General features: G+C 31.7%; 2 protein-coding genes across 4 annotated transcripts; one reads left to right on the forward strand and one right to left on the reverse strand.

Moving 5' to 3' along the window:
• The first annotated feature begins 6,909 nt into the window (after positions 1-6,909).
• On the forward strand, positions 6,910-10,774 carry LOC107950854 (non-structural maintenance of chromosomes element 4 homolog B). 3 transcript variants are annotated; one of them, XM_041090050.1, is made up of 6 exons: positions 6,910-7,340; positions 7,472-7,552; positions 7,903-8,021; positions 8,779-8,995; positions 9,083-9,174; positions 10,614-10,774. In XM_041090050.1, the coding sequence occupies exons 1-6, from the start codon at positions 7,145-7,147 to the stop codon at positions 10,680-10,682; spliced, it is 774 nt and encodes a 257-aa protein (XP_040945984.1). In that variant the 5' UTR covers positions 6,910-7,144; the 3' UTR covers positions 10,683-10,774. The 3 variants fall into 3 exon arrangements, with proteins under 3 accessions (XP_040945984.1, XP_040945985.1, XP_040945986.1); XM_041090051.1 differs by having other exon boundaries at positions 7,903-7,973; XM_041090052.1 differs by lacking the exon at positions 10,614-10,774 and adding an exon at positions 10,025-10,053 and having other exon boundaries at positions 6,911-7,340.
• A 4,466-nt stretch (positions 10,775-15,240) lies between these two features.
• On the reverse strand, positions 15,241-18,530 carry LOC107950101 (HIPL1 protein). The gene is made up of 7 exons (XM_016884850.2): positions 18,001-18,530; positions 17,766-17,923; positions 16,890-17,687; positions 16,600-16,816; positions 16,304-16,482; positions 15,904-16,145; positions 15,241-15,798 (listed from the first exon to the last, which is right to left on the reverse strand). Exons 1-7 carry the CDS (start codon positions 18,086-18,088, stop codon positions 15,405-15,407), a joined length of 2,076 nt encoding a protein of 691 aa, XP_016740339.2. The 5' UTR covers positions 18,089-18,530; the 3' UTR covers positions 15,241-15,404.
• Between the last annotated feature and the right edge of the window lie 7,197 nt (positions 18,531-25,727).

Below are 25,727 nucleotides of genomic sequence, written 5' to 3' on the forward strand. Positions count from 1 at the left end.
TCATTTAAATAATTTGTGAAAACATAAGCTTGTAGAAAGTAATCTAAAAAGGCTTTTTGAAATTGAGCTTGTTGGTTGCAAATGGCTCCATTTATTTTTGTAAATATTTCTACGGGTAGAATATTCCTAACATTATTACATAAACGTAGCCTAAACATTTTTTTATAACCGAGTTATTTGTTCATTTATTAATAAAATACTGAAATATATCAAGAAGATTGTTTATCTCCTTAATATCTAAATAACTAATTTCTAGTTCTTCCCAATCTCGATATAAAATAGATTTTAATAATAAATCATGAGCTTCTTGTTCTTTAGTTGTTTTTTAAACTAAAAATTGTGAAAGCTTAGTAAGTGCTCTCCTAAAATTAGCTATTTGCTCAATAATATGGGTTTTTCATATTTCATTAATAAAATTATATAATTCTGATGTTAAGCCTGAATTATAAAAATATTTTATTTCTTGAATTTGTTGTGGTTTCAACAAATTTTCTGATGCACAAAACTTTTCTGCTCCTTTTATGATTTCAGCATAACTGACTTGATATGCTGAATTCGGATCTTGAGACCAAGGTAATTGACTTACCGGTTGTAGTGTAAATGATAATTGAGTTCCAACTGCTTGTCTTACTATTAGATATGGAATGTAATATCCTTGGTTAAGATAAAGAGATACTTGAGAAGGTATTGTCATAAATCCTTGATTAGGATTTATTGATTTGAAAGTGTTCCCTTTATTGGGCCTTTTATGAATAGTAGTCCATTCACCGGCTTTTTCTAGAGGTTGTTTACCTCTGTCCATTTGGCCTGCTAAGATAATCAACAATAATATTATCAGTTCCTTTTACATATAAAACTTTAAAATTAAATGTACATAATTCATTATACCATCTAATTCTTTTGGGTACAATTTCCAAACTTTTATTAGTGAGGAAATGTTTAATTGTCTGATTATCAGTTTTTATAATAAATTTTTCAGGTGTTAAATATATAAGAAAATTTTTTTTATTCCTTTCTTTATTGCTAATAATTCTTTTTCATATATGACATAATTAATTTCATTCGGTTTAAATTTTCCCGAACTATATCCACATATTAATTCTTCATTATTTATTGTTCTAGTTTTTAAAATACAACCCCAATGATTTTGTGAAGCGTCTGTTTCTAAAATTAATTTATCACCCTGTTTAGGTAAATAAATTTTTGAAATTTGATTAATTTCAGATTTTAGATTTTTTATGATTTCCGAGTCTGTTTTAGACCAGATAAAGGGGTTTTTTTTTAAATTTTTCATATAACCTACCTATTTTTTCAGATAAGTTAAGAAAGAAATTTCTTCCAAATTAATAATTCCTAAAATTTGTTGAAGCTACTTTTTATCTTCAATTTTTTCAGGAAATTCTTTTATTTTTACTATAATATGATCTTGTAGTTTAAGGCCATCTGCAGATAATTTTAATTCTAAGAATTCTATTTCTGTTTTTTCTAGCTCTATTTTCTTAGGACTTAGTATGATTCCATGTTTTATGAATTCTTGAGAAATGATATTTAAATATTTTCTATGTAATTCTAATGTGTCTGAAAATATCAAAATATCATCTATATAAACTACACAAAATTTATATTTATTAAATATAGAATCCATCCATATTTGAAGGATTTGTAGTGCATTACATAATCCAAATGACATTACTTTCCATTGGTAATGTCCATTAGGTGCATTAAAAGCTGTCAAAGGCTTGGACTCTTCTATTAGCATGATTTGCCAAAATCCTGATTTACAGTCAAATTTACTAAAATATTTTGTTTGTTTAGCTTTATTAATTAAAACATCCTTTTTTGGAATAAAATAATCATAAAAATAATATTTTGATTTAATATTTTATAATTAATAACTATTCTCGCTTTTCCTCTTTTTATTTCGGCATGATTTCTAACCATAAAGGCTGGACTAGAATGTGAACTATTATTTTTTTTCTATTAATCCTTTTTCTAATAATTCTTTAATTTGTATGTCAGATCCATCTATATCTTGTTTAGTATAGATCATTGGTTTAACTGTAATAATTTTATTGAGATTTTCTAATTTAATATCACAATATCTAGGGCTATTTTGTCATAATTTTAATGGTTCTTCACCAAAATTATTTTATAATATTTTAAACAATCAATGACTTGTTTCAAGTTGTTTAATTTGTTCTTTTCTTGGTGGTGTAAAGTTTTTATTAATTTTTTCTATCATTTCATCATAAAAGTCTTTTTCTTCTCCAATTATATTTCCTAATTTTATATCTTGTTGTTCATTCTTAGGAATTTCTGCTAACTAATGATTAGAACTACTTCCTATATTAAACATAAATATATATTATTCTTCTTTTGTATCAGAATCCGTTCTTCAGAATTTATTTCCTCTTTTAAACATATTTCTAAATCTTGTTCTTCAAGTGTTTTAATCATTTTTCTTGCACTGTTTCCTTTATTAGGACAATTTGGTGCTATATGACCTTCTTCATCACATATAAAACACTTCCATATTTGTTTTTTAGGTTTTTTAGAATTTTTTCTTCTAATAAATCTTTTCTTTTTATTATAACCAAAATTTTTCTTATTTCCTGGTTTCCATCTAACTAACTTATATCTTTTCTTTTTCTTTTTATGTTTTTAAAGTATTCGGATGTACTGATTTACATCCAAATTCTCATTCATTTTCTAGAATTTTTGTACAATGCTTATTACTTAATTTATGCTTAACTTGCTTAGAGGCCTTACTTTGTAAACAATGCATAGTTATTCTTTCTTTTGCAAAATTAATTCTATTTCCTATAGAATCTATACTTTTTATTCTACACCAGCTATTTTATTGTGCTTTTCTAAATAAGAATCGTACTTTTTTATACAAATCACATCCCATGGTTGTGGTAATTTATAAAAATATTGGTTTTCCATAAATTTATATTTATATTTTTTAGTTTTTGATATTCATGAAGAATTTTTTTAGAAAATTCTTCTAAGTATCTGATGTCACATAATTTAATTTTTGACAATACATAACTAGACAGACAATCCTGATCTTTTTTATCAGTATATCCATAAAATTTTGTTTTTAGAATAAAAGTTAACCCTTTTAATAAATCTTCGGGAATTCCAATCTGGTTGATTAACTGCCCTTTCTGTTCTTTTCCTTTTTCTGATTCTTCCCATCTTCTTAGGAATTGTAAACCATCTCCTTGAAATGTTCCAACAAAGTAGTTTAAAACATTTTCTTTTGACCATATGTTATTGTTATGTTATTGTTAACAACTATAGTCATAGATTGTGCCCAATCATCTATAGTTTTTTCATAGTCTGCTATAGGAATATTAGTTAGATCTAAATATATTCTTCCTTGGGCAACATTTCTTTTATTTAGATCATCTATTCTATGTGGGATTGGTTGAGTAGATGATTCTCCTAAATTTTTAGATTTTATTTCATTAGTAGCGGTATTTTCGATTTGATTACCAAAAATTTTAGTTGTAATTTCAACTTGTTCATAGTTTTTATGAAAAGATCTTAAATAATCATATTTTTGAAGATCTAGCTTAATTTTTTTTCCCACGAGGATTATAATCTGTTTGATCAATATCCATTGGTTCTAGTATTTCTATATTTTCTTCTTCATCTGTTGAAGTATTTTCTTCATCAGATTTGTAACTTGTAACATTTATGTCTTCTAATTTTGTAGAATTATCAGAATTATTAGAACTACTACTATTGTCTGTAGTGTCATAGTTTAACATATAATGATAATTAAATAATGTAAACAAATTTTTACGTTTTTCATAAAGTTGTTCTATTAGTTTTAGATATTCTATTCTTTCATTTTCATCAGATGTCTTAGTAAATTTATTCTTCCAAAGTTCTATAAGTTGTTTTTAGGATTGGAAATCATATTTTTGTTGATAAGTATATTTTCTTTTCTGTTTTTCAAACTTTTATGTCTTTTGTTTTTAGAAGACGATTCTTCAAAGGAAGTTTCTTCTTCTTCTGACAAAGTTAATATTATGTTACTATTTCGATAATATAAAGGTCCTAAATCTATTTCTTGTTCTATATTTTTATTAATAAGAACTTGTTCTAATTTATTATTAACTTCAGATAACACTACACCAAAATAGGCTCTTAGCGGCGTTTTTAGCGGCGGTTGGATAACAAACGCCGCTAAAGATCGATCATTAGTGGCGACTCATGGAAAACACCACTAAAAATAAGCATTAGCGGCGTTTTCCAGAAAGCGCCGCAAAATACCTAAGCCCAACGGCGCCGTTTTCGGAGCTTTCGGGGATTTTGCGGTGTTTTTAAGAAAGCGCCGCTAATGTTCAGGGCTTTAGCGGCGTTTTTGAGAAAGCGCCACAAAAAAATCTAAGCCTAACGACGCTGTCTTCTGAGCTTTTGGGGATTTAGTAGCGTTTTTAGGTAAGCGCCGCTAATGCTCAGGTCTTTAGCGGTGTTTTTAGCGGCGGTTGGATAACAAACGCCGCTAAAGATCGATCATTAGCGGCGACTCATGGAAAACGCCACTAAAAATAAGCATTAGCGGCGTTTTCCAGAAAGCGCCGCAAAATACCTAAGCCCAACGGCGCCGTTTTCGGAGCTTTCGGGGATTTTGCGGTGTTTTTAAGAAAGCGCCGCTAATGTTCAGGGCTTTAGCGGCGTTTTTGAGAAAGCGCCACAAAAAAATCTAAGCCTAACGACGCTGTCTTCTGAGCTTTTGGGGATTTAGTAGCGTTTTTAGGTAAGCGCCGCTAATGCTCAGGTCTTTAGCGGCGTTTTTGGGAAAGCGCCACAAAAATACCTAAGCCCAACGACGCCGTTTTCTGAGCTTTCGGGGATTTAGTGGCATTTTTAAGTAAGCGCCGCTAATGCTCAGGGATTTAAAATAATTTAAAATATTTGTTAAAAATAGAAAAATTAATATACTATTATTTAAAATAATTTTAAAGCTTTTTGGATACATTACTGATTTTTTTAGTTTATATATTAAATAATTTCTTATTTAATCGTAAAAGAGATAGTATTAATTTTAAAATATTGAATTAATTACTATTTAATTTGTTTATTTATATTAATTAAAATTCAATTTAATTTTAAATGAATATTTGTTAAAATGGATTAATTTGAAATAATGACACGTAGAAATAAATTGAAATAAAAAACATAGAAAAATATTTGTTAAAAATAATTTAATTATCATTATAGTTTAGGGTTTAATAAATATGGTTTAGGGTATATATATGGTTAATTTAGGATTTAAGATCGGTTTAGGAGTTACAATTTTAAGTTTTATAGATTATAGAATTAGGGATTATGGATTAGGGATTCTGGTTTAAGGGTTAATGTGATTTAAGGTTTATGGGTTAAGGGTTAGGGGTTAGGGGTTAGGTTAGGGGTTAGATGTTAAGAGTTAGGGATTTAGGGTTTATAAATTCGGTGTTAGGTTAGAGTTTAGGGTTTAGATTAATTAGTGTATTTTAATTATATATTAAATAAGGTTTAGGGGTTAGGGGTTAGGGGTTAAGGGTTAGGGATTCAGGATTGGGTTATGGTTTAGGGTTTAGATTAATTACTATTTTTTAATTTATATATTAAATAAAGTTTAGGGGTTAGGGATTTGGGGTCAGGTTTAGGATTTAGGGTTTAGATTAATTAGTGCTTTTTAATTTACATATTAAATAAAGTTTAGGGGTTAGGGTTAGGGATTTGGGGTCAGGTTAGGGTTTAAGATTTGGATTAATTAGTACTTTTTAATTTATATATTAAATAAGTTCTTTATATAATTGTAAAAGAGATAATAATAAATTGTAAAGATTACTAATTTAAAATTGATATGCAATATATAATAATTTGAATATAATAATTTAAAATTGTAAAAATTGTAAAAAATTGTAAAAATTATAAAAAATAAAAATAAAATTAAAAAATTAAAAAGAAATAAAAACACTAAAATTTTTATAAATACTACTTAAAAAACTAAAATTGATAATTTTATCTAATTTTTATAAATATTACCTAAACAAAACTATGCATTAAAATTTGCCAAAATGGCACCGTTTCAATAGAAAATTTAATGTACTAGTGGCGTTTTTGTTAAAAACGCCACAAAATATTCTTAATAATGAAGACAAAACAGTGCAGTTTTTGGCTGCGAATTTAATGGGTTTTGCGGCGCTAAGGTAAAAACGCCGCTAAAGGTGGTCATTAGCGGCGCTAAGGAAAAAACGCCGCAAAGTTCTGTTCTCAGTTTTCATAAAATGGTGTCATTTTGCCTGGGCATTAGTGGCGCTACTAAAAAACGCCGCAAAAAATTCTTAATAATGAAGACAAAACGGTGCAATTTTTGGCTGTGAATTTAATGGGTTTTACGGCTCTAAGGGAAAAACGCCGCTAAAGGTGGTCATTAGCGGCGCTAAGGAAAAAACGCCGCAAAGTTTTGTTCTCAGTTTTCGTAAAATGGTGTCGTTTTGGCTGGGCATTAGTGGCGCTACTAAAAAACGCCACAAAAAATTCTTAATAATGAAGACAAAACGATGCAGTTTTTGGCTGTGACTTTAATGGGTTTTGCGGCGCTAAGGGAAAAATGCCGCTAAAGGTGGTCATTAGCGGCGCTAAGGAAAAAACGCCGCAAAGTTTTGTTCTCAGTTTTCGTAAAACAGTGTCGTTTTGGCTGGGCATTAGTGGCGCTACTAAAAAACACCGAAAAATGTTCTTAATAATAAAGACAAAACGATGCAATTTTTGGCTACGAATTTAATGGGTTTTGCGGCACTAAGGTAAAAACGCCGCTAAATATGGTCATTAGCGGCGCTAAGGAACAAACACCACAAAGTTCTGTTCTCAGTTTATATATCTATATATAAGAGAGTACTGAAAAATTAGTAGCGGGAAAGTGAGTATCGAAAAGAAAGAATGGGAGGGAGAAATTAAAATGTTTTAAACTGTAATAATTTTCTGTTCTTTTTTTCTTCTCCATCTCTCTCTCTCTCTCTCTCTCTCTCTTTTTACTGTTGATTTACAAAATCTTCTTCCGTTGCTAATTTCTTTGTCTAGGGTTTTGGTCTGTTCGTTAGTTTTTTTTATTCTTTTTAGACTCAAATTCTTCGAAATTATGAGGAGAAATGTAAAGAAAGAAAAACAAACAAATAAGGGTGATGCATCTGCTGAACCGGTTCGAACCAAGGTGGCGGGAGTGGCCCGAGATGAGTCGGCGAATGTTGAGTCGAATCAACCGAATCGAGAAGAGGATGCGACAGATAGGAGGGTTCTTCGCTCCAAATACCTTGCCGTGATGACCAAAATAAGCGGTTATTATTATTTTTCTTCTTCTTCTTTTCCTGAAAGGATATTAATCTCATTTCACTAGTTTTTTTTTAATTTTCTTTCCAGATTTGAGCTAAATTATTGCTTTTTCTAACTTGAATTTTTGGCGGTGCAGATGCAAGGGAAGAAATATCGAACGCGGATTCTAATAAATTTAACATAATCATTAATGAAGTCGACAACTTACATCAACAAGGTTTCCCTTTGCTTTTCCTTTAAGTTTTAGAGAATTTGTTTTCATTTACTTGTTACGTCTCATTTTGTTGTTCTTGAATAGCTTTTTAAATATTCAACATTTTCATAAATTATCACATTTCTTTTAACTTCTTAAAGGAAGTCCGTTAAGCGTTAATTAGTTGAATTTGTTTGAGATTTTCTAGGTTTTAGTTTAATTAACTTAGTAGCCTTTGTTCATTTCTTTTTTATGTGGAAAATTTGAAAGAATTTAATCTACAAAGGTGTTGCAGATAGACTCACATTGGTCATAAAGAAATATATATTTATTATTGTAATTAATTTTGGTGCTTCTCTTTTTCGTGCTTGTAGTTTCGAAGCCACGTGAACAAGTAGCCGATGCGGAGGCATTGTTAGGCTTAGCCAATACATTGGCAACTTCTGTTAAGTCCATCTCTTGTGAAGGAATCAGCCTAGCAGACTTATTTACAGTGTGGCAAAAAAACTCCAATCTTTATTCATAAATAACTTTCTTTGTTTACTTTGCTCTTTTTTTTTTACTTTCTCTCTCTCTCATTGTGTCTCTTTGTCAAATCTAAGAATATAATGCTAAGAAACTCATTTGGAGAGAGAAAGAACCAAAAAAACAAAAATCACAGAAGAGTTTGTAAGAGATAGCAGAGCAATAGGGTAACTTTGAACAAGATGCGGCTGAAGATTTACTATCACAGCTGCTGATCATCAAAATCCCATTTCCCGGTTTTTTTTTGTGTTTTGGGTATGTTTTTTTATCCCAACTTTTGTTAAAAACTTGTTCTTTTGCTGTTTTCTTAATTACCCATTTGCTTAAAGTTCATGTTTTTGTTTTTTCTTTCTTGCAGTTTGCTTAAATTTTATGTTTTTTTGTTGAAAAAGATAGCTATTTTTCCAGATTTTGTTCCTTTTTGCAAGTATTTGATGTTGGTTTTTGGGAAGAATACTTAAATTATTTCCCATTTTTGTTCGTATGGTTCATTTCTTCTTCCTTTTTTGAGACCACTCTTAAATAGAAGTTCATGATCCTTTCCCAAATAGAACCAAAAAAAAAAAAAAACAAAACAGGGTCATGATCCTGATGTGCAGTGTTTAATGTTGTGTGGTTCAATGTATATTGTTTGGTACCATAAGCTTAGCACTCATAATTTGCATTGTGTCTGTCTACTCTTTTAACAACCATTGTTGACAAAGAGTTGTTGTTGTGCTCAACAGGTTGATGAAACTGGTGCTGAAGAGCAAACTGATACTGACAGGAATATGGCAGTGATGTTTGAAATTTTAAGGAGAAAGAGACAAGTGAAACTTGAAAGTTTTATCTTGAATAGAAGTTCATTTGCACAGACTGTGGAGAATTTATTTTCTCTTTCATTCTTAGTTAAAGATGGAAGAGTCGAAATAGTGGTGCATGGATCTGGTTCTCATATTGTCTGTAAGTATATATCAAGACAATCGACAGACAATTCACTTAGCATTATACCTTGATAATGCAATTGTCTCATTTACTGTTTTCTTTCAGCACCTAAAAATGCCCCTGCTGCCTCGTCCATAGCAAGTGGTGAGGCTGCTTACAGCCATTTTGTGTTCAGATTCGACTTTAAGGACTGGAAGGTATGGAATGTGCTATCATCATATATAATCCCAATATTGCAAGAACTATTGAGTATTATGTTCAGTCAATATTCTTAATAATAAAGCAGTCTTAGCGATTGTTGAATTGCCTAAAGTAGTATGGATACAATTGTGAGTCTATCTGCAATGCTTATTGCCATTTTAGAAAAAAAGGACCAATCTGTTATTCATTTCTAGAAGGTGGATTATAAGAAATTTTTAAAAGTTAGGTCAGTTTCTGTTTTTAATTTGGTCGTTTAAATTTGAAATTTTACAATTTAATCATCTAATTTTACAATATCATTAACTAATTTAAATAGTTAATACCGTTAAATGAGAATAATATTTCGATTTTAATCGTATTTTTGACTTTCGCAATTAAATGAGAATAATATTTCGATTTTATTTTCATTAGAAATTATAATTCGACAACTCAACGAAACAATTATTTTAGTCTCATATTTCAATTATTTCTATTACTTTGAAATATTTTTTCCATTACAAGATCATTTGCACCATTTTTGTGGGATATATTGCATGTCTGCAAATGCCTTGTCTTTCAATTTGTCATTCTGCTATAATTCATGCCTTGTCTTTTAATCGCTATAATTCATGCCATGTCTGCAAATGACTATGGCTTGTTGCCTTGTTGCATTGTAGGCCCGAATGACTATGGCTCTAATATTTGTTCATATGAACTTGTTTGCGCATACTGCTTTCTCATTTAGGTTGTAGTTGTTGTTCACTTTTGTCTTCTGTTTATTAGCCAAATTTACTTCTGTTGCCTTCTGTTTTGTTATTCTTACTTCTATTTTTTCGGTAGTAATGTACTTTTGTCTTTTTTTTCCAGGATTTGCTTCGAAATTGAGGAAATATAAGGTATTTATTCCTATGTTTCCCTAATTAGTTTTCTTAAAAAAAATGTCCAACTTAATAACTTATATAATTCACATAATAACTTAAATAACTTAACAACTTAACAACTCACATAATTTACATAATACATATATATATGTCATACCATATAACTTAATAACTTATATAATTCACATAATAACTTACATAACTTAATAATTTAACAACTCACATAATTTACATAACTTAATAATTTTAAAATATATCATTCCATAACTTACAAATTAAATACAATAATTAACAACTCACATAACTTAATAAGTTATATCATAACTCACACAATAACTTACATAACTTAATAACTTATATATATGCATAACTTAATAACTCATATTATTTACATAACTTAATCATTGTAAAATATATCATTCCATAACGTACAAAGTAAATACAATAATTAATAACATACATAATACATAACTTTTCAACTATTTTATATGTGCTGTTTTATTTCAACTACTTTATATGTGTTGTTATTGTTGTAATTAGTTACTAACTTTTCAACTATTTTATGTGTATTGCAGATAAAATGTCTAGAAGAAAATACGAATATGATGAAGATGTTTCAGCAATCGCAACATTCGCCGTCATAGTGTATTGTATAAATATTTTTATCATTTTAACTTTTAACATTTTTGTAAAAATAATATGAATTATATTTTATTTATTGATAATAATATTATTTTATTCATTTAATTTGAAATATTATATAGATTTATTGCTTTTGGCTGGTTTAGATTGGGTTGCTTTTGATTTGTTGCTACAGGATGACTGAAAATATGAAAAATTAAATTTCACAAAAATCCCAAAATTAGTGGCGTTTTTAAAAAAGCGCCGCTAAAGGCCACCAAACAATAGCGGCGTTTGTGGGAGAAGCGTCGCTAAAGAACATGGCCTTTAGCGGCGTTTTCGGGAAAAGCGCCGCTAAAGAACATGACCTTTAGCGGCATTAACATCAGCGGCATTTTTTGCAGCTCTTTCAAAAGCGCCGCAAATACTTTTAGCGGCGCTAAAGGCCTAAAAAACGCCGCTAAAAACCTGTTTTGGTGTAGTGTAAGTTTTCTTTAGATTCATTGTTCAAATTTAATTCTGTAACTTCTCCTAAATTATTTATTTGTTGTTCTATTCTACTTACTTTATTATATAACTTATGAAAATATATAGAAGTAATATCTACTAAACTATTAAAACCCTTACTAAGAGTTGAAATATTGTTTTCATTTAATAGACTATTGTAAGACAAAATAACAAATATATGGGTTTTAAGATAAACAAACATGAAATAAATAGAACTGAAAACAAGGGATAAGAACTTACAATGAATACTACGATATTATTTCTCCAAATATCATTATACTGACGCTCTGATATCAATTACAAAAGGATACGGGAGACAGTAGATAATATTACAAATTTACAAAATAAAACTAATTTTTAAACTTTTTATGCAATTAATATAAATTAACATAATTAAAATGATTTTAATAATTAAAATATTATAAAAAAAAGTTTAATCTACTATGAATAATAAAGTTTAAATTTATTTTGTAATTTTTAATTATTAATTAATGAAAAGAAATTAAATGTCGAATGTTAATATATTTTTTTCAATTACGAATTGAAAAGCTCTAAAGGTTGAATTTACCTTTTTAATGGTAAGGTTTAGTTTTAAATTATTAAAATTAGCTCCTAAATATACTTAACAATTGAATTTGTAAACAAAAATGTACATGACTCTCAAGTAATATGATATTATTCTCATGAGAACTAATTTCTATAAACTATTCACTTTTATCTAATCTTAGATTAATAAGATAAATTCTAACTATAATTAAAACTAAACCAAACAAACAAAGAAAAGAATTAACTAAGTTAATGGTAATGAAAACTTTGGAATTTACACATATCAATAACTTGGAAATCTATTTTTGGATAATAACCATAGAAATTTGCAGGCAGAATTAGTTAAATATGTTGAAAACCATTTTTTTTAAGAAATTAAACTGTTTTTTTTATTTTTTTGAAAATTTATCAATTTATGTTGTTTTTGGAGAGCAAAAGGAAAACGCATCTTACAAGGTGTATTTTCACTGCCACGCTTTTCCATTTTGTTAAAATTTTTTTTTTCTTTTTTCTTCTTACGGTTGGAAATTAAAAGTTTGTAGATTTATTTTTGTTTATATTTGAGATAGACATGATCATAGTTTTAAGGAATGTTTGAATTTACGATGGTGTCGTGGAGCTAGGTGACTTACAAATTTCATCTGCCATGTGAGTATGGAGCCATCTCCAGGGAAGTCAGATCGCGTTGCAACTCAAGGTCCCAGTTGACGGTAATTATACGGTCTAGGGTTGAAGTGTAACTAGGGCTTAAAGTTTACAAAGGTTATGCTGTCAAAGGATGGAGCATAAATGGGGCCCCAGTTGGTAGTGGTTATGCGAGCACGACAACCAGTTTTTCCTCGTTAGAGGAGGATGTTTTATAAAACCCAAACAGAAGTATGAGGAAGAAAAACGCAGTGATGTTTTAGTATAATCAAATATTTCATTTTATCCACGTCCACCAAAGACAATGACACCGTTATTATAACCTGTGACATAACTGGGGTATAACAGGTTTTACTAACAGGATCACTACCTTTGGTGGAGATGAACAACATGAATTACTTGATTATACTGGAAGGCCCTTGCGTTTATCTTCTTTGCACTTCCATTTGGGTTTTATAAAGCATGCTCCTTTAACGAGGTGAAACTGGTTGTTGTGCCTGGATAACCACCGTCAACTAGGGCCCCAATTATGCTCCATCATTTGACAACATAACCTTTGTAAAATTGAAGCCTTAGTTACACTTCAACCCAAGATGATATAATCACCATCAACTTGGACCTTGAGTTACAAAGTGATCCCGATTTCTTAGGTGATGGCTCCATACTCACACGTTAGGTGAACTTTGTAGGCTACCGAGCTTTATGACATCACTGTGAACCCAAACACCACTTAAAACTATGACTATGTCTCCCTCAAAGTGGGAGAGAAATAAAATCTTTAAACTCGAAAATTTTAACACACAAGAAAAAGAAAAAAAAATTAAAGGAGACTGATATATGGGTGAGTAGAGGATGAGAATGTGCATTTATATAAAGGATGGGGTGGGGTAAAAAGGGAATTTTTTCATCTCAGAAATCTCGGGTTGCAGGGGCTTAGAAGCAATCAAGTTGGCTTAGGTGTAGATTGCATGACCTACGTTGGTGAAGTTTACAAACTTGAGCGCACGTATAATGTTTGGAAATCTGAGAAATTCTTTGCTTTCTCAAAATATTGTACTTAATAAATGGACGGAGAAAAACTTAAATGAAAAAGTAACAGAAATAATTCTAAATTTTAAACTCACAAAATGATATGGTACAAAGCAAACCAATTTAATAAATTTGTTTCGTATATTGTAAATAAGTGTATATTTGGGATGTAAAACAAATTATACAATTTCAGAAAATTACAAATAACATAATCATTAGCGTCCTGAATGTGTGCCCCAAGTAGGTGGGTGTCAAGAACGCTTAGGGTTTCATCGCACTATTTGGGTTGACGACTCCTCATCGACTTTGTCTTCATCTTCACGTGCATATTAAGGTTGATTGCCACGATCATCTCCTTCCTTTGTGGCTGACTAGGACCGTGTCCTAATTGCCCATCGTACATCCCCCTTGTTTGAGTCGGCGATTGTGAGGATGGCCCACCTTGATAGAACAATAACGCTAGGGGTGTTTGTGACATTACCAACGGATGTTTATATGGTGTTGCATGGGTTGCTTTTGAATAAAATGTGGGAATCGTTGATGATACCAGATGCGTTGGTGTTGCTAGAGCCATCAGCGTGTAATATGGTATGGTGGGTGGAGGTCGTGCGAAATATTCCCCTAGAGAAGGTGTTGATGTAGGGAATGATTGTGCATGTTGTGGTGCTTGTGTAAAATAAACTGGTGCTGAATGTGTTAATGCATGGAATGATTGTACATGTTGTGTTGCTTATGTAAAATAAGCTAGAGTTTTAAGTGTTGATACAGGGAATGATTGTGTGTGATGTGATGCTTGTGTTAAATAAACTAGGTTAGAACCAAAAATAAATGAACCATACTGACTAGGAGGTTGCATGACAGTCGAGTCCTCCGTTGCAGATGGAGAAGATATTGATCCCTCCGCGACATCTTCTCCCGACCTAGGATTGATGGACCCTCACCTTGGTCTCCTACGATGACATTGCATACACATTTCTGAAGTCGGCAGTAGATACGACTTGTCATTATGCCTGAACCAATCCATGCAATCTAGAGATGTCACCAACTTCGGTGTGAGAAATGGTTCACGTATTGGCAAGTAATCGTACCTATGCTGTCAAATCTTGATATACTTCTTTTGGAATGTTAGTCAATCTTTCTTGAGTCTCTCCCACATGTTGATCTTGTGCAGGTCACCGAGTTTCTGGGGTGGCAACGAAATACGTTGCGTACACTAAAACTGTCACAACACTCGATCAGATTTATGCATCTCGACCATTTCAAAAACGATCAATGGCACTTTCAAATGCCAGATGTTGCGATTGGCAAAAAATTCAGCCGGGACGCATTCTTGAATCTCGGATCCGCATATGGCATACATACAAACTGAAGTGCGAATTTATAAATTTTAGTACGTGCCTAATATTTAATTTCAAATGTTGGAATAAAAAAAACTTTGAAATTCATAAACTATCCTCCTCTTGGGTTTGTTGATCTAAAGCTAGTCGAATATCCTTGAGCTCGGTCGGTATATCGCTATGTCTCGCGGGGCTGTTTCACTTATTCAAATAATATGTTATTTCAAAATTACAACAACGAAAAATAAAAACGGTAATTGTTATTTCATGGTTGAAATCGTAGCCACAGTTCCAAACACTACTTTAGCCACAGTTCCAAACACTACTTTAGCCACAGTTTCTATTTTGGAAAGCAAGTTCCTCCCCATTTCTACACTTAACAATATCATAAAAAACTTTGCATAACATGCATGAATTAGTCAAATTTTGCCTAAAATGAATTAATACTCTAAAAAAATAATACACAAATGGTATAAGAATTAACATATGAATAACTATAAAACAAATCATTAACATATAAAAACATTATAAATTTATAACACTTTTCAACACAAAAATAACACCAACGTAAATACAAACACAACACAATTATATAAAATTTTATTATAGACTATTTGGAAAAAAAAAAAAAACCCTGTCCTCACTACATAACAATACAACAGATAGAGTCGTTCTGAAATTTTACGCAACACATAGCAAAAGCAGCAAAAAAGCAGAAAATAGCAGATTTATAGGTGTCAGCTTGTTTGAATGTGAAGGCAGTGGTGATGTCCTAGGGCTCGGTGCTTCGACAGCGGTAGCATTTTCCCTCGAGCATGTATAATTGCAGCGGCTCGGCGGCACAACTCGATAAACTCCACTGCTGGTTAACAAGTAGATGTCTTTGCTATTGTCCTGACCAAATGAGAAAATATAACCCAATGCTGGAAGGTCACTTCCTGGCACACTGCTGCATTGTAAAGGAGAGTCTCTTGCACAACCAAAACGAATCGTGCTCGTCGAAAAGTTGCCACTGTTTTCCGGGTCTTCAGTTGCTGCCCATATTGCACCTGAATACAAGTCTGCATACAGGTACCTGATATAAAAACACACAAGCATTAGCAAGAATTGTTCGCCTCGGCCTGCCTAAGATACGGAAAGACTGTCATCTATCTGGAAAGGCCAAAGTTCTTTTTCTTACCTTCCATACATACAAGGATCGGTGTTGGACCGGTAAAAGTAGCCTCCTATAATCGAGGCTGATCCTATTTTCTTGTTTACTTCGGAGTGATTGTATCCCATAACTGGGAAAATGGGGTTAATGGAATTTGCAGATGTGTTCCCTCCAGGTGATGATGTTGGGTTGAAACGATATGGACCCTCGTAAACGCGCCAACCGTAGTTTCCGCCTTTGCTGATGATGTCAACCTCTTCATACAGATCCTGTGAATTCATAAAATTCGAAATATCTAAACTGTCAAAAACTTTCTCGGAATTTGATCTAACATGTTACACACCCTGCATTTTAGTTGCATCTCATTGAAACAAAGACACTGGAGATGGTAACCAAATGGAACATGACATCAAGAGAAAAATCAAACCTCGCCGACGTCGCCACACATAAAATAAGAAGGCCGCTCCGAATCGAAACTGCAGCGCCAAGGATTTCTGAACCCGAAAGCCCATATTTCGGGCAGCAAGTTTTCGTCTTCGCTATATGGATTGTCTTTGGGGATAGAGTAGTTTCCCCATAGACCGAGTCTATTAATCTCTGCTGCACCTGGAACAACATATTGAGTGTCACTTGAAATGAATAGCAAGCACCTGAATTATGCAAAGTTGAATAATGATGATCCATGACCGAAGTCGGCATAAACAAGTGAAAACCGATACATACTCGGTATATTATCTACATCAAGCCTCATGATTTTGCCAAGCACTGATTTCTTGTTTTGAGCAAAGTTGTATGGATCACCGTCACCACCACCATCCCCCATCATAAAGTATAGATACCCATCTGTAGGTCCAAAAAGAATTTGTCCACCGTGTTGTGAAGTAAAAGGAAGTCCCATAGTGAATATCCTTCTCACTTCTGATGGCCTAGCATTTTCTGCCTGAAAAAAAGGTTTAATTCAGTTAGAATGTTGGATCTAAAAAAAGAAGTTTTAAGTGCATCAAGATGTGTACCGAGGAAGGCTGCGTCGCGGAACCATTGGTAGTATACTCTGCAACAACACTTTGATACTGACATGGTTGAGCACCATTGTCTGTACCTAGTTTTGAAGGATCACAGTTCACATCCGAGTTACAGGAACATCTTCCGGTACATCCTGGCGATTTACCCTTGTTACAATTAAATGAAGCAAAGAATCGGCGGTTCTGCGTGAAGTTAGGATGAAAAACAATCCCCATCATCCCAAATGCAGTATCAAAATGAACTTCATCAGTAAGGTCTACGAAGGGATTGGACTCATCAAGCTCCAATGTTCCTCCTGATCCAACTTTCGGAATAGTCGCCAACCAAATCTTTCCTTGTTGATTGGAGAAGAATGCACGGTTCGATCCATCGGGGTGAGCAGCCATATCCAAGTAACTTCCATTCCCAATTTTCTCAAGGCACAAACCATTTGGAGCACTAGGAGTTCCAGTCTCATTTAATGTAACACGTTCACCATCATAGCAAACTGATTCATCAGTAGATGCTCCACCAAAGGCATTACAGAAATCAGTTTTGGACTGCCAAAGATCAATCAATTTGGTGAAATTCGAATTGGCAGGTGCTCCGGCTTGCCCTTGCAAGGAAGGTGCAAAGGGTGAATTCAACATAGATACATTTTGACATGTATCCCATACATTAGAGCAGAAATCATTTGTAGCTTGGTTAGACTGAGATGAATTTGTTGAAACGGTAGAGTTGCAAAGGAGAGGCACCGTACGAGGCTCGGTATCAATTGTGAATAACTGCGCTGAAAATGGATCGCATCTCTGCAAAACCATAATAATAAAAAAGGATATAAACCAATGAATCAAGCATTTAAACCAGTGAAGAAATGGAAGTCTTACAGCACAGAGGACTGATTGAAGAACTGAAGCACAGCTTGGATCCGAGATATTCATATCTTGAAATTGCTTCTGTAATTGTGAATCAACAGTGGAATTGCAGCAGCTACTTCCATTGTAGGAACAAAATTTCAAAGCAGTCTTCAAGGTGAAAGGTGCCTCTACAAACAAAACCAGGAAAGAAAAATTAGAAACCTAAAAAGGAAATAAATTCAAACTTTTTAGGTTCAGAACTTACCTGAATTTGTACACAAAGGAAAAGAAGTAGAAGGATAAAGAAGCAACAAGAAGCTGAACATAAGATTAAGAACAAAAACACCTTTCATTGCACCAAATTGGTAGAGAAACAAAGGGCTACAAAGTTGACTTCAGCTACAAAACATGTTCTTGAACTTCATATACAATAAAGGGTTTTCTTCCTTTCCAGCTTCTCAACATTCTTCCCACTACCCATCAATGAAAATCCATTTCTAAAAACCACCCTTTATTTATTTAATTAATTATAAAACTACCCTTTTCAAGAAGGAAGCTGGATTCGACTTTACTGTACTTGTGAAGGCAAAACTAGCTTTTGACATTTTGTGATTCAAACATAAAAAGAGTTGAATATCATGAATTGATTATGGGGTAGCTTTCAAGAAGATCATAAAGGACATCAATTGGCCGGTATGCATTAGTTGACTTTTCCATAACTTTCTTCTAGTTGCAGATTAAAGACAGTGGGTGAGACTCTAAATGTAAAAATAGTTTGTTTGTTTTTTTTCCTTTATCGCAGACAAGATGAACAACTCGCTGTTTTTTATTCATTATTATCCACTATTGGGAAAAGGATCTAAACACTTAAAAAATGACAAAATACACGGAAGGAATGACATCAAAACTATAAGAAACGGACAAAGATATGGCGACAACCATTACACTTTGAGTTTATATTTTACTCTTAACTTTTAAAAATTGAATCCAATTTGAATATCACCCTTCAAAAATATTTAAATTAATTTTTTAATCCAAATAGGATGAAAATATTACACTTTTAAACCTAGCAATCTAAGTGTCTATATTTTTTGGATTTTAAATTTTTATTATTTTTATAATTTTTAAATTATTTATTGGAATGGTTAATCAACATTTTCTTTAAAAAATATTTTGATTCTTTTTAAAAGATTAATAGTTAAATTTAATTTAAAAATTGATTAAATTGACAAAAGTATATAAGTATTAAAGAGTAAATTTATCACCTATAAAATAAAATAAAGAAGGACGCGATGGTTTCGTCCTTTGAATATCCAAATTATAGCCAAATTTTAATTTTTCGAATATCCATCACAATTCGATTTGATTTTTTATTTTTATATTTTAATTTTTTATTATAGGAGTTTTTTGACAGAATGATTTTTTTTTCTTTTTTCTTTTTTTACCTTTGGAGATTATTTAGTGATGTTCCAAAGTTTTTTTATTATTGGATTTTTGTTGACAGAATGATTTTCTTTTACCTTTTGGATATAAGTTATTTCTAAAAAATAAGTTTTAAGTAAATAAAAAGTAATCAATAATTGTTTAGAAAAATATTTTTATATTAATATTTTAAGTTATTTTTATTATTTTAAATATAAAATAATTTCGTTAGCAATTCAATCTTTTTTCATTTATAGCTTGTACTTGTTTTACTTTTACGAATAAACACTTCGAATATGAAGGGACATTCATTTATTTGCAAAATGCAAAAATTTATAAATAAACTGTATTTACTAAATCTGAATGTTTGAATTTAGATATTTGACAACTGTATTTAATTCAAATTTAATGCATATAATAAATTAATTCAAGATTTTATGTCAATAGAATACCAGTTTTTTTAAGTTTAATCTATGAATTGGTATATAAATTATATTTTTTTTTTCATTTTGGTACTTAACCTATAAATTAGTATCTAAGCTATACCGTTTTCACTAAGTTGGTACTTGAACTTTCTTTGGATCAAAAGTAGTACCTAAACTATTCTTTCATTACTCATTTTGCACCAAAATATTATATCGGTTAAAAAAATCCAGCCAATAATAAATTGTTACGTGATATAAATATTAACATTTTTTTAATCTTTTTATTTTCCTTTCTTCTTTTACAGTATTTTTCTCTCTTTAATTTTTTTTCATTTCTTCCTTTATAATGTCCGTCAATGCTAACAATACTCGAAATTCGTTTTCTCAATGTTGAGACAATAGTAATTAGTTCTATTTTTCAACTTCATTGTCTGTTTGCTCTTCTTTCATCAATTAAGACTAGTGTTTTCAGAATCAGACTGACCAATCGAACCAAGAACTACCCGAGGTATCGGTTTGGAGATAGGGTTGAATTGATTGATCCACAAACCAATACAAACATATTGAACCAAGATAAAAACCAATTGAGTCAATTGACCTGATTTCTCTATTTTTTAAATATATTTTTATGGATTTTTAATAGTTTATTTAATCAAACCAAACGAATTAATCAAATTGAGAATTGGTGCCCTAACTGTTTCGACTATCTGTTTAGTTTCGTAAACCTTGATCAGAATCATGCAACTAAAAATGCTCACTTTTGTAGAAGAAACCCTAGATGAGAGGAAGAGCAAAAAAATATAAACCAAAAAGAATATATATATATATATATATATATAAGAGAAGCTAATATTGTCTCTTTTTTTTTGCCAGAAAATTTTAAATAGATTTAACGGTTTGACTAATGGTTGAACTAATAAAGGTATCAACTTAGGGAGAAAATGTAATTTAGATATCACTTGCGACGAAAAAAATATTTAGGTATCACAATAAGAAAAATGGTATAGTTAAGATATCAATTTATGGATTAAGTCTTTTTTTAAAAAAATAGACTTAATAATTTAATTAAGATACCAACTAAAGAAAAGAATAATTTGAGCACCACTTTTGACAAAAAAAAAATTTAAGTATTAAAATGCAAAAAAGAATAGTTTAAATAGCCATTTGTGGATTAAGCCTTATGTTTGAATGATGGACTTTTCAATGTGCATGGAGACAGATGCACTTGAAACAGCTTCTCCAGTTTGATGGTGGACAACTTAGACGAAAATCCATGGAGTTTCAAGTAATTATAATGGTATTATACCGGCTCTTTTCCTCATATATAAATATATATATTAAAACAGAAAATTAATTATTAAATTAAATAAACATAAACATTATTTAATAAACTAAGTTGATTTGTACCGGAACCTTTTTTTTCACATTATAAAAAAGATAAATGAAGCATTTAGTCCTCAATTTGACACTCTTTATTAATTTAATCCCTCAATTTGTTTTTGACTCATATTAATCTTATAATTTGGTTATTTTTTCAATTTTGGTACATGTAATGATGTGGCATTTTGAGTTGTGTCACATCATCACCTTATAATTTTTTAAATATTGACACAACACAATCTTAAAATACCATATCATTACTTGAACCAAAATTGAGAAGTAATTAAATTTGAAAATAATATGGATTAAACACAGTTTAGATATCAAGTTAAAAAAAAACTAAATTCAAAAATTAAATATTACTTTATCTCTTAAAAAGTGTTCCAAAGATATGATGTCCGAGTGGTGTCTTTCACTAAAGGCACCATAGAAGTTTTAAATATTAAAACATAAAATAATATATATGTATGTATTAAATACAAAATAAATTAAATACAAGACTAAAAATCATAAGAAAAAATCAAGTACAAAGCTAGAAAACTATTACAAAACTAACATAATGAAAATCCTAAAACCTAACATAAAAAATCTATCAATCAATCTATAACACTCGGTTTCCAATAAATTTAGACTTTTGAAATAGGTTGAGGACTAAATTGAAAGAGACCGCAAGTTAGCAGCCTCTATTGGAAGAAACAAGAAAGCTAGAAACCAGATTGGACATAGTTGAGAACTAAACCTGGTTCAGTTAGAATGGAACCAGCCGGTTCCTTAGTGGGAGACATAATAATTAGCTATGGACGGTTCTCATAAGGGTGGTAGTATTGCGTGAAGGGCTATAAATAGCTGGGAGATGGCTCCCAAGAATGATTTTCTTCTCGATTTTGTTCCATTTCTCTCTTTTTCATCATCATCTCCAGTTGCTTTGAAAAAGATGAGGTTATTGAAGGTCCGTCATGGAGCAGGCTTTGTGAGGTTAAGTTGGAAGAGTAAGGAAACCAGCAAGTTGCTTCCAGAAGAATGTAAGATTTGGCGTTCAAGGAAGCTAAGCTATGGAAACGATGAGGTTTCAGGTGAGTTCTTAAAACTCCATGGACTTTATAATTTATGTTGTCTGAGTATGTCATGGTTGTATAAACATGAAGAATGATTATATGTGCATGCATTGCATGATTGGGGGAAATCTTTAAGAGGATAAATGAAGTTAGGATATGAAATAAGGAGTGACTCTATTAGTTACTACCTCGCGCGAAGCTCCGGGCCTTGCAGAGGGAACATTGCAGTGTTTGAGCATCAAGGTTAGGTGGCATAAAGGAGGTAGTGGGAGGAAGATTTAGGAATGAAAAGCTTAGAATAGTATATACTGTGATGACGGTTTTAACTAGTCCTTTAGGGTGACACAGTGATAACAATATATGGCATAAGACCATATGAAGTACATAGCGTAAGACCATGGATGAAAGACACTATGACAGAATGGTACACGGTATAAGGTATACGGCATAAGACCATATATGAATGATGTTATGGCAACTAGGTATAATGAGTAAGACAATAGATGAAAGACTCCATGACATCATAATATAGTACTCTAGGATGGCGAATTAGTGTAATACCATGGATGAAAGACTCCATGGCATCCACAAAGATAAAATCCATTGGGACAGTAAACACACATAAAGTTTGCTAGGACAGTAAACATGGGGTAAGTCAGCTAGGATAAGAGAAACGAGGAAAGAAGGGTATAAGACCATAGCTTGGCTACGACAACCCATAAAGTACGCCAAGAAACATATGTGGAAAGTTTCACCAGGATCTCAAATAAATGGTACATTGTCTAAGTGATAGGTATGAGATACACCGTAGGCAAGAGAAGAGTTAAAAGAAAGTGTAAGTAGCGGCAAGTAGATCTTGAAGAATTCACCAAACGTGATGAAAGATGTAAAGGTAGATGCGAAAGCCGACAAGGCATGGCCAAATACCCGACAAAAAATTTAAAGAAAGACAGGCCACGTGACAACTGGCCTAGTTATGAAAATGTAATAGGGCAGGCAGACTCGTGTAGTCATACGAGCGATAATCTGTCAAGGTAATAAGTCAGTTGGTTATCACACGGGACAAGTAAGGTCCGATGTTAGTTTTGTACAAAAGGTGGATTACTGGAAGTAATCCTACCACTGTTACCAATAGGATAAAATAATAATGGGTTCACTAGAGTGGCGAGGTGCACTATAAGTCAACACAATACGAAAAAACCCATGTGTCCTCTAGGACTATGGTATGTAAAGAAGGGGTCCGTCAAGGACTGGTTCAACCATGGAAATCTGCTAAGGAAATTATACCCTAAGAAATCTTGGGCGGAAAGGACGAGAAAGCTATCAGAGAGCTACATGAAGGTAAACATATGTACAACCAAGTCAGGTAAAGGTTAACGTGTACCATGAGTGAGGGAAAAGTGTAATGAAGGAAGGATAAGAAGAAAAGATAAGATTTATGAATTTTGTGAAGTATCTGGAATACGATCGAATAGAGAGTTTGATCAGAGGAACGTCTATTAGTGAGCCAAGTAGCTTAGAGGATTGGGTGGAGTTCGCCACCCTGATAAAGAACACACTCCTTGAGCAAGCATGGAGTATTTATGTTTAGTTTATTTTACGTTTGTTACCCTTGTACGATATGGTTAATTTATGGTACAACGAAGGAACTCACTAAGTTTATTCAAACTTACAAGTGGTTGGCTTATGTTTGCAGGATTTATGAAGGTTGATCGAGGACTTCAAGGAGGGACCAGCCAAATAGTGATGAGATCGGAGATCGCTGGCAGTCAACACCATGCACATAAGAGGGGGTACTATTAGATGCTTCACCTCATGATCAATCATGGTGTAACCAAACAACGTCCTTAGGGTCTGGGTTCCAAGTTAGCTAACCCTAAGTTAAAGAAACTTTAAGGGTCTCTATGTGTACAAATAGTTTAATCAAAAATAGAAATTTGAAGGACTAAACATTTAGTTGCTTAAGGCCTTAGTTATAAGAATTATTGTTGATTTTATGATTAGATGGTTTTATTTTAATCTGTTCTATAACAGTTAGTCGAAAAAATTTAGGTTAAGTTAATCCGATCCATTTGTGACTCTCTATACCCGGATCCGACGGACAGGTCGGGCGTATGATGTTATACGCTCTTACAAAGTTTTCTCCAAATTATGTTTATTATTGCAATTAATTTTGTATTATGATTTTTCTTTGGTAATATTAATAACAATGTTTTCTTTTATATATTTATGAGTTTTTGAAAATTTTATTTTCATATCCAAACTTAACATAAATCCATCAATCGGCACAGCATTTTTAGAAGACACTGATTGAAAGTATCACTCGAGTGTGACACCTTTGGAAAACACCTCCGTGGTATCGCGTTTTACTATATGATGCCTCAGGGACCTAGCATTTTATCCAATTATTGTAGGAACCAATCTATTTTGGTAAATGATTTATTGGTTGATCTAATTTATTAATTGATTTTCAGTTTTCATATGTATATGAAAAATGGAAAAAAAATATTGGTACATATAAAATAGAAAACTTGTTTAATTTTATATATTTTGAAAGATTTGTATTTATATATTGATAGTGTAATAAAACATATAACAACACCTGATAAATAAAGAAATAAACAGTTTTAAAAACCATCAAACAAATAGATAAATAAAATAATTATATATTCTAATTTGCACACCACACCACATCAAATATAAATATGATTTTAAAATGGATTATTTTGTGAACTGATAGAACATTAATCCAAGTAAGAAAAAAATTGAATTAATTTGATTAAAATTGGATTAATTTACCTATAAAGGCCTATTTCCAACTATATTACGAAAATGGGCCAATTTCTGCATTATTTACTGGAAAGGACCGATTTTGGCAAAAACGCATCCACGTAGGAGCGTTTTAGGATAAAATTTCTAACAAATCGCACCCTGGGGGAGCATTTTTGCCGTGTCAGCACAAAATGCGCTGATGTGGACGCGCTTTGCTGACGTGGCAAAAACGCTCCCCTAAGGGCGCGTTTTGTTCTGTGTTTTTGTCCCCAACAGCTATTTTTTTAACTGCTGGGGGATCCAACGATAAAAGAGAGAGTATAAAAGCCCCCTCCTATTATTTCACACAAAATTTCTTCAAAATTTATCAAAAAACTCTCAAATTTCTCTCTAAATTTCTCAAAGCTCTCAAAATTCTTTTTAAATTTCTCAAAACTCTCTTTAATTAATTATTTCCTTTAATTTTCTTTCTAAATTAGTATTGTTTTTTTATAATTTCAAAAATATTTAATCGTGTTAGCAATGGCCAGGGAATTAATTCGTCTCGATCATAAACATATCTCCGTCGAACAAATAAAAATAGTAAGAGTTAATTTTAATTTTTGAATATTACTTAATATTTTTTCATTTATGTAATTTTAATTAATTTGTATTTTATAATTTTTTATAACAGTCTGTAAATCGGGTGTTACAATGTTATATTTGTAATATGTCTGGTCCTCTATCACCGTTGATAGAAAATTACTTGAGGGAAGCGGATTTTTGGCACGTGGCCACTATAGGCCGGGGGTACAAGTTGGACCCGAAACTTATCAGCGTGTTAATAGAGAGATGGAGACCCGAGATGCATACATTTCACATTCTATGCGGAGAGTGTACCATCACTTTGGAGGACGTGTAGTTACAATTGGGATTGCCAGTAGATGGGTCCACACTCA

Source organism: Gossypium hirsutum, chromosome D03, assembly GCF_007990345.1.
Source record: "Gossypium hirsutum isolate 1008001.06 chromosome D03, Gossypium_hirsutum_v2.1, whole genome shotgun sequence".
Lineage (NCBI taxonomy): Eukaryota > Viridiplantae > Streptophyta > Magnoliopsida > Malvales > Malvaceae > Gossypium > Gossypium hirsutum.

Bases quoted from the DNA above. Each gene is read 5' to 3' on its own strand.
- LOC107950854 (XM_041090050.1), top strand. From the start codon at position 7,145: ATGAGGAGAAATGTAAAGAAAGAAAAACAAACAAATAAGGGTGATGCA. The intron at 8,022-8,778 runs GTGTGGCAAAAA...TGTGCTCAACAG, and splicing joins GCCTAGCAGACTTATTTACA to GTTGATGAAACTGGTGCTGA. The intron at 8,996-9,082 runs GTAAGTATATAT...GTTTTCTTTCAG, and splicing joins ATCTGGTTCTCATATTGTCT to CACCTAAAAATGCCCCTGCT.
- LOC107950101 (XM_016884850.2), bottom strand. From the start codon at position 18,088: ATGAAAGGTGTTTTTGTTCTTAATCTTATGTTCAGCTTCTTGTTGCTT. The intron at 17,688-17,765 runs GTAAGACTTCCA...ATGGTTTTGCAG, and splicing joins TTCAATCAGTCCTCTGTGCT to AGATGCGATCCATTTTCAGC. The intron at 16,817-16,889 runs GTACACATCTTG...CCTTTTTTTCAG, and splicing joins CCGCGACGCAGCCTTCCTCG to GCAGAAAATGCTAGGCCATC.